The following is a 12,719-nucleotide window of genomic DNA, read 5'->3' on the forward strand; positions in this document are numbered from 1 at the left end:
TTTTGTCTCATTTGTTTAACTGGGTTCTCTTTATCTACTTTTAGGACTTGTGTGAAAATCTGATGTTGTTTTAGGTCATATTTACTGTATGCAGAAATATAGAAAATTCTAAATGGTTCACAAACTTTCAAGCACCACTGTATGCATCTAATAGTTTGTTCTCAAAAGGTGCATTTACAGATTTACATGTTGTATACTTGGAGGTGTCTGGTGTTCTGTGGGCTGTGTGCAGTCCAATGGCAAATCTTAGTCCTTCACTGGATGCACTGCTACAGGGTCATTTAAACATAGTTTGCATTGAAGTGTTTGTCGGAGTGTCAGTATTTGAATGTTTTCCATAAATGTTGTTTTTGCAGGAAAGTGAAAGCAGAAAGTGGTGGAAGGCACTTTTAAAAATGTTAATATTAAGATTGCTGTTCATGCTGATGCTCTTTACTTACATGCATTCAACAGAAAAGGAGGACATTCGAGCAGGTATGCATCAACTCTATTTCCAGTATTAATAGGATAATGTGTATCTGTAAATTAAATGTTTCTAATGTACATTTTGAATATATAGATAGTCCTAAGTCTTTTATCATGTGTTTATAGACCCCTCCATTTAGTTATAGATACATGTTCATTAGGGATTTTAAAAGCTCTGAAAAACTCACTATCAGTTATCCACTGCCCTTCTAAATATGTTCAGAAAACTCATATCCTCAAATCTGATGTTGTGTAGGTTGCAGTACAGCTGCAAATGATCTTGTGTACATCATTGATGGTTCCTGGAGTGTGGGCTACAGGGACTTTGATACTGCCAAGCGCTGGCTTATCAACATCACCAGCGGCTTTGATGTAGGCACCCATTACTCCCAGGTGGCTGTAGTGCAGTACAGTGACACTCCTCGGCTAGAGATCCCACTTGGTGCTCATCAAAGTGCCAAAGAGCTCATTGAAGCTATCCAGGCTATCCGTTACATGGGAGGCAACACAAAGACAGGGCGTGCCATCAAGTTTGCAGTTGATCACGTGTTTGCTTTCTCACAGCGCAGCGACACCAGTAGGAATCGCATTGCCGTAGTTGTGACTGATGGGAAATCTCAGGATGATGTGGTGGATGCTAGTGTAGAGGCTCGAGCACAGGGAATCACTGTATTTGCAGTGGGAGTGGGGTCAGAGATCACCACCTCGGAGCTGGTTGCAATCGCTAACATGCCGTCCAGCTTCTACGTGCTGTATACACAGGACTACACCACCATCGATCGCATCCGAGACTCCATGGAGCAGAAACTTTGTGAAGGTGAGGCCTAGTAATGATAGGAAGCTGGCAAAATGTTATATGAGGCTTTCATAGAAAGTGTGAGGGTGCATTAAGATCTTTTACTTTAAATGCATTCAGAAAACATGTATTAATACTTGAAGTTCTCTTAAAAATTCAGCATCTGCCAGTAATTTCTGTGTATCCACTCAGTTTCTGTTGAACAGGAGAAAAAAAATAAAACCCAATGACCATAAAAGCTAACTAGTCACACCATAAATGCCTCTTTACTTGCCTGTTGCTGTTCAATTCAGAAAGCTAACATTCTTCCAAGCATTCAGACATTCTCACCAAGGCAGCATACATGCATGTGTTTATACGGCATGACTTTGGAGGGAACACTGAAAGGATGGACTACATTTGTATTTTGAGTTTTGGAAAGAAAAAATCACTACTTTCAACATATTTCCTTCAAAAGCACCAACTATATCTTTATGGTGTCTTGATGCCTTCAAGCACATGCTTAGAAAATTGGATTTCTTAAGGGTTCTTAGCTTCCTATAGGGGTTATATTTGAAACCCTCTCTGGAATAGAAATCAAGTTCTACACACAACCTTTAAGGGGTCCCAGTGATTAACAAACTATAGCTCTTTTCTGTTTGCTAGGAATTGTATAATTCCAAGTTTGCTCTAGGATGTATATACAGTGCCTTGAAAAAGTATTCATACGCCTTGAACTTTTTCACATTTTTCCACCTTACAACCACAAACTTAAAAGTTTTTTATTGAGATTTTATGTGATAGACCAACACGGAGTAGCACATAATTGTGAAGTGAAACGAAAATGATAAATGGTCTTCAAAATTTTAAACAAATAAAAATCTGAAAAATGTGGTGTGCATTAATATTCAGCCCCCTGTACTCTGATACCTCTAAATACAATCCAGTGCAATCAATTGCCTTCAGAAGTCATCTAATTAGTTAGAGTCCTACTGTGTGTAATTTACTCCTCAGCATAAATACACTTGTTCTGTGAAGGCCTCAGTGGTTTGTTAGAGAACACTGAAGAACAAACAGCATCATGAAGACCAAAGAACTCACCAGACAGGTCAGGGATAAAGTTCTGGAGAAGTTTAAAGCAGGGTTAGGTTATAAAAAAATATCCCAAGCTCTGAACATCTCAAAAAGCACTGTTCAATCTATCATTCAAAAATGGAAAAAGTATGGCACAACTGCAAACCTACCAAGACATGGCCGTCCACCTAAACTGACAGAGCGAGCAAGGAGAGCACTGGTCAGAGAAGCAGCCGAGAGGCCCATGATCACTCTGGAGGAGCTGCAGAAATCCACAGCTCAGGTGGGAGAATCTGTGCACAGGACAACTATAAGTTGTACACTCCACAAATCTGGCCTTTTTGGAAGAGTGGCAAGAAGAAAGCCATTGTTGAAAGACAGGCATAAGAAGTCCCATTTGCAGTTTGCCAGAAGCCATGTAGGGGACACAGCAAACATGTTGGAAGAAGGTGCTTTGGTCAGATGAGACCAAAGTTTAACTTTTTGGCCTAAATGCAAAGCGCTATGTGTGGCAGAAAACTAACACTGCTCATCACCCTGCACACACCATCCCCACTGTGAAACATGGTGGTGGCAGGATCATGCTATGGGGATGCTTTTCTTCAGCAGGGACAGGGAAGCTGGTCAGAGTTGATGGGAAGATGGATGGAGCTAAATACAGGGCAATACTGAAAGAAAACCTGTTGGAGGCTGCAAAAGACTTGAGACTGGGAAGGAGATTCACCTTCCAGCAAGACAATGACCCTAAACATACAGCCAGAGCTACAATGGAATGGTTTAGATCAAAGAATATTCATGTGTTAGAATGGCCCAGTCAAAGTCCAGACCTAAATCCCATTGAGCATCTGTGGCAAGACTTGAAAATTGCTGTTCACAGACACTCTCCATCCAATCTGGCTGAGCTTGAACTATTTTGCAAAGAAGAATGGGCAAAAATTTCAGTGTCTAGATGTGCAAAGCTGGTAAAGACATACCACAAAAGACTTGCAGCTGTAATTGCAGCAAAAGGTGGCTCTACAAAGTATTGACGCAGGGGGGCTGAATACTAATGCACATCACATTTTTCAGATTTTTATTTGTTTAAAATTTTGAAGACCATTTATCATTTTTGTTTCACTTCACAATTACGGTATGTGCTACTCTGTGTTGGTCTATCACATAAAATCTCAATAAAAAACTTTTAAGTTCGTGGTTGTAAGGTGGAAAAATGTGAAAAAGTTCAAGGGGTATGAATACTTTTTCAAGGCACTGTATACCGGTATAAGAGACCTACTCGATGTGCCATATCGAAGGAATCTTTTAACTCTCTTTGTGAATGTTGCTCTTATACCACAGCAATTTGCCAGTATTAACACTTTATTTTATTAAATAATGACATATTATAGTTATGGTTAATGTAGTGCTACAAACAAAAAATTGGTTCCTGTTATCATTTATGTTGTAATAGTTATAAACAGTTGTTCCTTCCCCAGCCTCATTGTTTCTCTGTTAAATTTAATAAGACAAAAAAGCAGCTTGTCATGTTACAGAGAAACTGTAAAGCCTCCATTCTGAAGACCTTCCTGTGTCTAAAAATCTAAAAGAACAGCTTTACCTCTGACTGCTACTCCTTCCATAAATGCTGAATAAACATCTCATCTCATTATCTCTAGCTGCTTTATCCTGTTCTACAGGGTCGCAGGCAAGCTGGAGCCTATCCCAGCTGACTACGGGCGAAAGGCGGGGTACACCCTGGACAAGTCGCCAGGTCATCACAGGGCTGACACATAGACACAGACAACCATTCACACTCACATTCACACCTACGGTCAATTTAGACTCACCAGTTAACCTAACCTGCACGTCTTTGGACTGTGGGGGAAACCGGAGGAAACCCACACGGACACGGGGAGAACATGCAAACTCTGCACAGAAAGGCCCTCGCCGGCCACGGGGCTCGAACCCGGACCTTCTTGCTGTGAGGTGACAGCGCTAACCACTACACCACCGTGCCGCCCGCTGAATAAACATATCTTTACAAAATAAAATATCTCCTTACCTTATACAGTATAAGTTGTTAAGTTGTAGCTAAACTATTGTCCAAGCTATGCTTGCTTGAGATATATATATAGTGGGGCAAAAAAGTATTTAGTCAGCCACCAATTGTGCAAGTTCTCCCACTTAATATAGTGGGGCAAAAAAGTATTTAGTCAGCCACCAATTGTGCAAGTTCTCCCACTCAAAAAGATGAGAGAGGCCTGTAATTTTCATCATAGGTACACTTCAACTATGAGAGACAGAATGGGGGAAAAGAATCCAGGAAATCACATTGTAGGATTTTTAATGAATTAATTGGTAAATCCCTCGGTAAAATAAGTATTTGGTCACCTACAAACAAGCAAGATTTCTGGTTCTCACAGACCTGTAACAACTTCTTTAAGAGGCTCCTCTGTCCTCCACTCGTTACCTGTATTAATGGCACCTGTTTGAACTCGTTATCAGTGTAAAAGACACCTGTCCACAACCTCAAACAGTCACACTCCAAACTCCACTATGGCCAAGACTAAAGAGCTGTCAAAGGACACCAGAAACAAAATTGTAGACCTGCACCAGGCTGGGAAGACTGAATCTACAATAGGTAAGCAGCTTGGTGTGAAGAAATCAACTGTGGGAGCAATTATTAGAAAATGGAAGACATACAAGACCACTGATAATCTCCCTCGATCTGGGGCTCCATGCAAGATCTCACCCTGTGAGGTCAAAATGATCACAAGAACGGTGAGCAAAAATCCCAGAACCACACGGGGGGACCTAGTGAATGGCCTGCAGAGAGCTGGGACCAAAGTAACAAAGGCTACCATCAGTAACACACTATGCCGCCAGGGACTCAAATCCTGCAGTGCCAGACGTGTCCCCCTGCTTAAGCCAGTACATGTCCAGGCCTGTCTGAAGTTTTCTAGAGAGCATTTGGATGATCCAGAAGAGGATTGGGAGAATGTCATATGGTCAGATGAAACCAAAATATAACTTTTGGGTAAAAACTCAACTTGTCATGTTTGGAGGAGAAAGAATGCTGAGTTGCATCCAAAGAACATCATACCTACTGTGAAGCATGGGGGTGGAAACATCATGCTTTGGGGCTGTTTTTCTGCAAAGGGACCAGGACGACTAATCCATGTAAAGGAAAGAATGAATGGAACCATGTATCGTGAGATTTTGAGTGAAAACCTCCTTCCATCAGCAAGGGCATTGAAGATGAAACGTGGCTGGGTTTTTCAGTATGACAGTGATCCCAAACACACCACCCAGGCAATGAAGGAGTGGCTTCGTAAGAGGCATTTCAAGGTCCTGGAGTGGCCTAGCCAGTCTCCAGATCTCAAACTCATAGAAAATCTTTGGAGGGAGTTGAAAGTCCGTGTTGCCCAGCGACAGCCCCAAAACATCACTGCTGTAGAGGAGATCTGCATGGAGGAATGGGCCAAAATACCAGCAACAGTGTGTGAAAACCTTATGAAGACTTACAGAAAACATTTGACCTCTGTCATTGCCAACAAAGGGTATATAACAAAGTATTGAGATGAACTTTTGTTATTGACCAAATACTTATTTTCCACCATAATTTGCAAATAAATTCTTTAAAAATCAGACAGTGAGATTTTGTGGATTTTCTTTTCTCATTCTGTCTCTCATAGTTGAGGTATACCTATGATGAAAATTACAGGCCCTCGCTCATCTTTTTAAGTGGGAGAACTTGCACAATTGGTGACTGACTAAATACTTTTTTGCCCCACTGTATTTTTTATATATATATATATTTTTTTGGGGGGACAACCCAAAAAACTTTCCACCTTCGAATCTATCAGATTCAAGTAGTCAATATTTCCGAACTTTAAGAGATAATAGCTTGATCACCTGGTATTAAGGAGGCATACAGAGGAAGGCTGCCATAAGGAGGATTACAGTATAAAACATGCTTCTCTGATGGTCTTCTGCAGAATCTGTTTGTCCCACACGTATCCCTGTGGCCTCTCGGGATGAGAAGGGCTTTGAGCTGATACTTGGGATGAAAATCCATCAGAAAGCCAAGAAGCTACAAGGCTCTTTGCTGTCAGAGACAGCCTATTTCCTGGACAAAGGGGTGGACATTACTGAAGAGACAAGGTAAGATGGTGTAGTTCTATTGTAATTGTGCCATGTCTTACCTGATTGGTCTCCTCTGTCAATACTTACTCACTTGGGAGGGCGATGACTTACACAGAAGTCAAATCAGGTGAATTAGTTCTCACTTCTTATCAAGCTGTTCATGCAACATTGTCAGATGGCCGAATAAACTTGGAGAAGAGCAATAAAGTACATAACTGGATTCTAAATCTTGTGACTAATAATCAGCATATGGACTTTCAATACATTATAATTACACTGCAACACTATGTTGTGCAATATACTGTATAATATGCAATATATTTTTATTATGCATGTTTTTCTCACATATGAATTGCAAAGCATATTACTTATATATGTACACTACCAATCAAAAAACAAAAACACATTTAGTATCTACGTTCCATTGTCTGAAAGACATTATGATAAAGGCCTATGGGAGAAATTTAAAAGACATAGGTGCCCATACAGTGCCTTACAAAAGTATTCATTCCCCTTAGTGTTTGTCCTGTTTTGCTGCATTACAAGCTGGAATTAAAATGGCTTTTTGAGGGGTTAGCACCATTTGATTTACATAACATGCCTACCACTTTAAAGGTGCACATTGTTTTTTTTATTGTGACACAAACAATAAGATGAAAAAACAGAAATCTGGAGTGTGCGCAAGTATTCACCCCCTTTCGTATGAAACCCCTAAATAAGAGCTGGTCCAACCAATTCACTTCATAAGTCACATAATTAGTTGATTAAGATCCACCTGTGTGCAATCAGTGTCACATGATCTGTCACATGATGTCTGTATAAATCAACCTGTTCTGGAAGGACCCTGACTCTGCAACACTACTAAGCAAGCAACATGAAAACCAAGGAACACTCCAAACAGGTCAGAGACAAAGTTGTGGAGAAGTATAGATCAGGGTTGGGCCATAAAAAATATCCCAAACTTTGAATATCCCAGGGAGCACCATTAAATCCATTATAACAAAATGGAAAGAATATGGCACCACTGCAAACCTGACAAGAGAAGGCTGCCCACCAAAACTCACAGACCGGGCAAGAAGGGCATTAATCAGAGATGCAAAAAAGACACCAACGATAACGCTGAGGGAGCTGCAAAGATCCACAGTGGAGATGGGAGTATCTGTCCATGGGACCACTTTAAGCCATACACTCCACAGAGTGGGACTTTATGGAAGAGTGGCCAGAAAAAAGTCATTGCTTAAGAAAACATGTTTGGAGTTTGCCCAACAGCATGTGGCAGACTCCCCAAACACATGGAAGATTCTCTGGTCAAATGAGACAAAAATTGAACTTTTTGGCCATCATAGGAAATGCTATGTGTGGCGCAAACCCAACACCCTGAGAACACCATCCCTACAATGAAGTATGGTGGTGGCAGCATCATCCTGTGGGGATAATTTTCATCTGTAGGGACAGGAAAGCTGGTCAGGGCTGAAGGAAAGATGGATGGCACTAAATACAGGGCAATTCTGGAGGAAAACCTGTAAGAGTCGGCCAGAGGTTTGAGACTGGGATGAAGGTTCATGGTCTAGCAGGACAATGACCCTAAACATAATTTTAAAGCTACACTGGAGTGGTTTAAAGGGAACCATTTAAATGTCTTCGAATGGCCTAATCAAAGCCCAGACCTTAATCCAATTGAGAATCTTTGGCAGAACTTGAAGATTGTTGTACACCAATGTAACCCATCTAACTTGAAGGAGTTGGAGCAGTTTTGCCTTGAGGAATAGGTAAAAATCCCAGTGGTTAGATGTGTTAAGCTAATAGAGACATACCCCAAGAGACTTGCAGCTGTAATTGCAGCAAAAGGTGGCTCTACAAAATATAGTCTTTGGGGGGGGATACTTATGCACACGCCAGATTTCTGTTTTTTTCATCTTAATTGTTGTTTGTGTCACAATAAAAAAAATGTGCACCTTTAAAGTGGTAGGCAAGTTGTGTAAATCAAATGGTGTTCCCCCCCCCCCCCCCCCAAAAAAAAAAAAAAAAATCCATTTTAATTCCAGCTTGTAATGCAACAAAACAGGACAAAAACCAAGGGGGATGAATACTTTTGCAAGGCACTGTATACTGATTTGCTTTTGAATCAAAATGTCATTTTAATAGTAGTTTTGCTTTAAAATATTGTTTCCCCAAATAATCAGTTTTCATTTCAGACTTGGTAGCAAAGCCAAGAAGTACTTGGCCATTTTGGTAAATGTATCCTGGGTGGGTCCCTTATGAGATTGGGTGAGAAGATGCCAAGTGTGTAAAGTTTATTTAGAAAAACAGAACATCTTCAGAAACCGCTTCTCCCATTCACTGTAGGCACAAAATAAGAGAATTACCCTAGATGTGATACCAGTCCACTGCAGGGTACTATTCACACACTCATTCAAATCTAGGGGTGATTTAGTGTAGCCAATCTGCTTACCGTATATTTTTGGACAGTGAGAGGAACCTTTAGAACCCAAAGGAAGCCTATGTGGATATGGGGAGAACATGCACAGAAACTCCGCACAGACATTAACCCAAGTGCAATATCAAACCATGGACGTTAGTCGTGTGTGTGCACGCGCGACAGAAATGCTATACACTGCACCACCATGCTACCTCCTCTTAAGAAATTTAAATATGAAGCTTTGATTCATATCTTCATTATTGTAAAATAGTAAAAATGAACAAAACCTGTCTATGAATAGGTGCCCCAACCTTTTGACTGGTAGTGTACACACACATTCTTTATATAAAAAATAAATAAATAAATATATATATATATATATATATATATATATATATATATATATATATATACACACACACACACAATCTCTTGTAGATAAAAACATATAATTTTTATCCACATATAGTAAAGCTATCTTTATTTATGTTCTCTTTATAATGTACATTTTTATATTGTTTACCAGAGAGATATTTCCAGAGGGTCTTCCTCCGTCCTATGTGTTTGTGGCCACTCTGCAGCTGAAAGGCACTACAAGCAGAGAGAAGTTTGACCTGTGGAGGGTACTTTCTAAAGATCAAGAAGTCCAAGTGGCTGTGACGCTACATGGACAAGAGGATTCTGTCACCTTTACCACCACAAACTTGGCAAGTGGGGTACAAGTGGTCACTTTTAATGCACAAGGCCTTCAGGTTTGTAAAGCACTGCTATCACTCCCTTCAGTGTACATGCTGCATACAACTATTGCAGTGACTTATTTGATATGTCTGGATCAAGCTGCAGAAATTCACCAACCTGTTTAAGCTCAGGTGAATGATCAGATTTATAAAATGAGTGATAAATCAGAAAATAACTAGCCTTTTGGACTCTTAGGTCACATGACATATCCAGTATGGTCCACATTAATGAAGCAAACTACATTTCCTATTGTTTTGTACATTTTTTTAAGATTAATTAACTTATTTTTATTCCACAATGCTATTGGATACTTGATTCTGATTAGATTAGATTTAGATAAAACTTTATTGATCCCTTTGGGTGGGTTCCCTCAGGGAAATTAAGATTCCAGAGAAAAGAAACAGAGAAAACTTCTAGATAAATTAAAATTAAATAAGTATTTACATATACAAATATATAAAAAGAATAAGATGGGAAAAGAGGAGGGGGGGCGGTAGGAGAGATATTGCACTTTATATTGCACATTGTCCGGTATTGCTTATTGTTAGGCTAGGCTACTGCTCCTTCCTGTCCTCTGTCCTCCTATTACCCCTCCTCCCCCCCAGAGAGGAGTTGTACAGTCTGATGGCATGAGGGACACAGGAGTTTTTGAGTCTGTTCGTCCTGCACTTGGGAAGGAGCATTCTGTCACTGAACAGGCTCCTCTGGTTGCTGATGACTGTGTGCAGAGGGTGACTGGCATCGTCCATGATGTTCAATAGTTTGTCCATAGACCTATTCTCTGCCACCATCACCAGAGAGTCCAGCTTCATGCTGACCACAGAGCCGGCCCGCCTGATCAGTTTGTCCAGCCTGGATGTGTCCTTCTTGGATGTGCTGCCCCCCCCCAGCACACCACGGTGTAAAACAGGTCACTGGGGACCACAGATTGACCACAGGAGTTTCCTGCAGATGTTAAAGGACTGCAGCCTCCTAAGGAAGTATAGCCTGTTCTGTCCCTTCCTGTATAAGTGATTGGTGTTGCAAGTCCAGTCCAGCTTGCTGTCTAGCCACAGCCTGAGGTACTTGTAGGAATCCACAGCCTCCACCTCGACTCCCTCGATCGGAACTGGTCGTGACCTTGGTCTGGACCTCCCAAAGTCAATGACCAGCTCCTTGGTCTTCGAGGTGTTGAGCTGCAGATGGTTCCTGTTGCACCACACAGCAAAGTCCCTCACCAGGCTCCTATACTCCTGCTCTCTGTTGTCACTGATACACCCAACGATGGCTGTGTCATTGGCAAACTTCTGAATGTGACACAGCTCCGAGTTGTAGCAGAAGTCCGCGGTGTACAGGGTGAAGAGAAGAGGGGCCAGCACCATGCCCTGGGGTGCTCTGGTACTGCTAATTAGTGTCAGATGTGATGTCCTTCAGCCTGACGTACTACGGCCTGTCAGTGAGGTAGCTGAAGATCCAGGTGACCAGGCAGGGGTCCACTCGCATCCTGTTCAGTTTGTCCTGAAGCAATAGGGGCTGGATGGTGTTGAAGGCACTCGAGAAGCCCAAGAAGAGGATCCTTACTGTGCCATTTCCCTTATCCAGATGCGAGTGGGGTCGGTGTAGCAGGTAGAGGATGGCGTCTTCCACACAGACACCTGCCCAGTACGCAAACTGCAGACAGTCCTGGGCATGTTGTACCTGGGGTCTGAGGAGGCTGAGGAAGAGCCACTCCAACGTCTTCATCAGATGTGAAGTGAGTGCCACCGGTCGGAAATCGTTCAACTCGCTGGGCCAATTCTTTTTGGGAACTGGAACAATACCCAATGTCTTCCAGAGGGTGGGCACTCTCCCTAGCTGCAGGCTAAGGTTGAAGATGTGTTGGTATGGTTCACCCAGTTCAGCAGCATAGGTCTGAAGTAGTTGGGGACACACCTTGGGCCTGCTGCTTTCCTGGGGTGACGCTTCCTCAGTTGACCTCTGACCTGGTCTGCAGTAATGCATGGAGGAGTCTGTGTTGAGGAGGGGGAGGAGGGGGCTGCTGTGATGACTGGGGGGAGGTGTGTTGAGGGAAGAAGGAGAGATGGCTGCAGTGAGGGGGGGGGACGTGGGCTGGTTGAACCGATTGAAAAAGGCTACGTTTACATTACGTCGAATCAGCGGATCATCAGATTAACGTTCTTAAAGCGATTCGCGTTTACACTAAAACCGTTAGCCATGCACACAGCAACGCCAATACGCGGATACTCTCGGCTCCGCAGGCATCCTGCGCTCCAAATCACTCCGCCCTGAACAGCGAGTGCCCTCTGGAGGGTGCGCACTCCGGCCCTGCGCAGCTCACACAGCGCGCGAGTGAAGTGCACAAGCCATGATTCGGGACTGAGCCGCTGTGTGTGAGATCCCAGCGCATATCACGTACTACTTGCAAGTGGAAGGATGGCAAGCCTAAAGACAATCATAACTACACAATGGGCAGTATTTGCATCAGTATTTGCAGTATTTTCATACTTTTATACTCTTTAATGAAAGGTGATACAAGGCGGAAGTCCGCGCCGTTTTTCAGCAGTCGCGTCACATGACCAACGCCAGCGAATCAGGAAGGTGGATGTCACAGTGACGTTGTCCAATGAGACGCCAGCTAGAGCTCAGCACAGCGTATCCGCGTATTTTGAATGTTTACACAGCACCGGACCAGACACGATCTGGATTGAATACGTGGACGCTGGCGGATTCCCGTTTCCAGGCGTTTCCAGGCGGTTTAATGTAAACGGACAGTGCATCCGCGAAGAAAACGAGACAGATACGGTCTAGTGTAAACGTAGCCAAAGTCATTCAACTCATTTGCCCTCTCCACTGTCCCCTCAACGACTCTGGTCTTTGTATTGTGGCCTGTGATGGTTTTCACACCTTCCCAGACCTCCCTCATGCTGTTAAACTGATTGGCGGTGGTGAAATGCTCCCTTAAGTTTTCCACCACCAGAAAGGCTTTGTGGTTTCTCTAGAACATTACAAAAATCATTTTTTGTCTTACTGAGTTAAAGAGAGAGAGAAAAAAGGCTGGTGATGGAGCAACTGTTTTGAGCCACTGCAATTTAAGTGATAGCAGGAACTTATTTTGTGGATGTTCCACAACATAAAAAGAATAAAATT

General features: G+C 42.4%; 1 protein-coding gene across 1 annotated transcript in view; it reads left to right on the forward strand.

Moving 5' to 3' along the window:
• Positions 1 to 440: 440 nt before the first annotated feature.
• The window catches only part of si:dkey-225n22.4 (collagen alpha-1(XXI) chain), a 122,419-nt gene continuing 110,140 nt past the window's right edge, over positions 441 to 12,719 (forward strand). Inside the window, exons 1-4 of the mRNA XM_060920849.1 lie at positions 441 to 474; positions 722 to 1,282; positions 6,289 to 6,454; positions 9,382 to 9,607. Of these exons, the coding sequence (XP_060776832.1) occupies positions 441 to 474; positions 722 to 1,282; positions 6,289 to 6,454; positions 9,382 to 9,607 (987 nt within the window). The remainder of the gene's footprint in view (positions 475 to 721; positions 1,283 to 6,288; positions 6,455 to 9,381; positions 9,608 to 12,719) is intronic.

The sequence above is a fragment of the Neoarius graeffei genome, chromosome 5 (assembly GCF_027579695.1).
Source record: "Neoarius graeffei isolate fNeoGra1 chromosome 5, fNeoGra1.pri, whole genome shotgun sequence".
Taxonomy (NCBI): domain Eukaryota; kingdom Metazoa; phylum Chordata; class Actinopteri; order Siluriformes; family Ariidae; genus Neoarius; species Neoarius graeffei.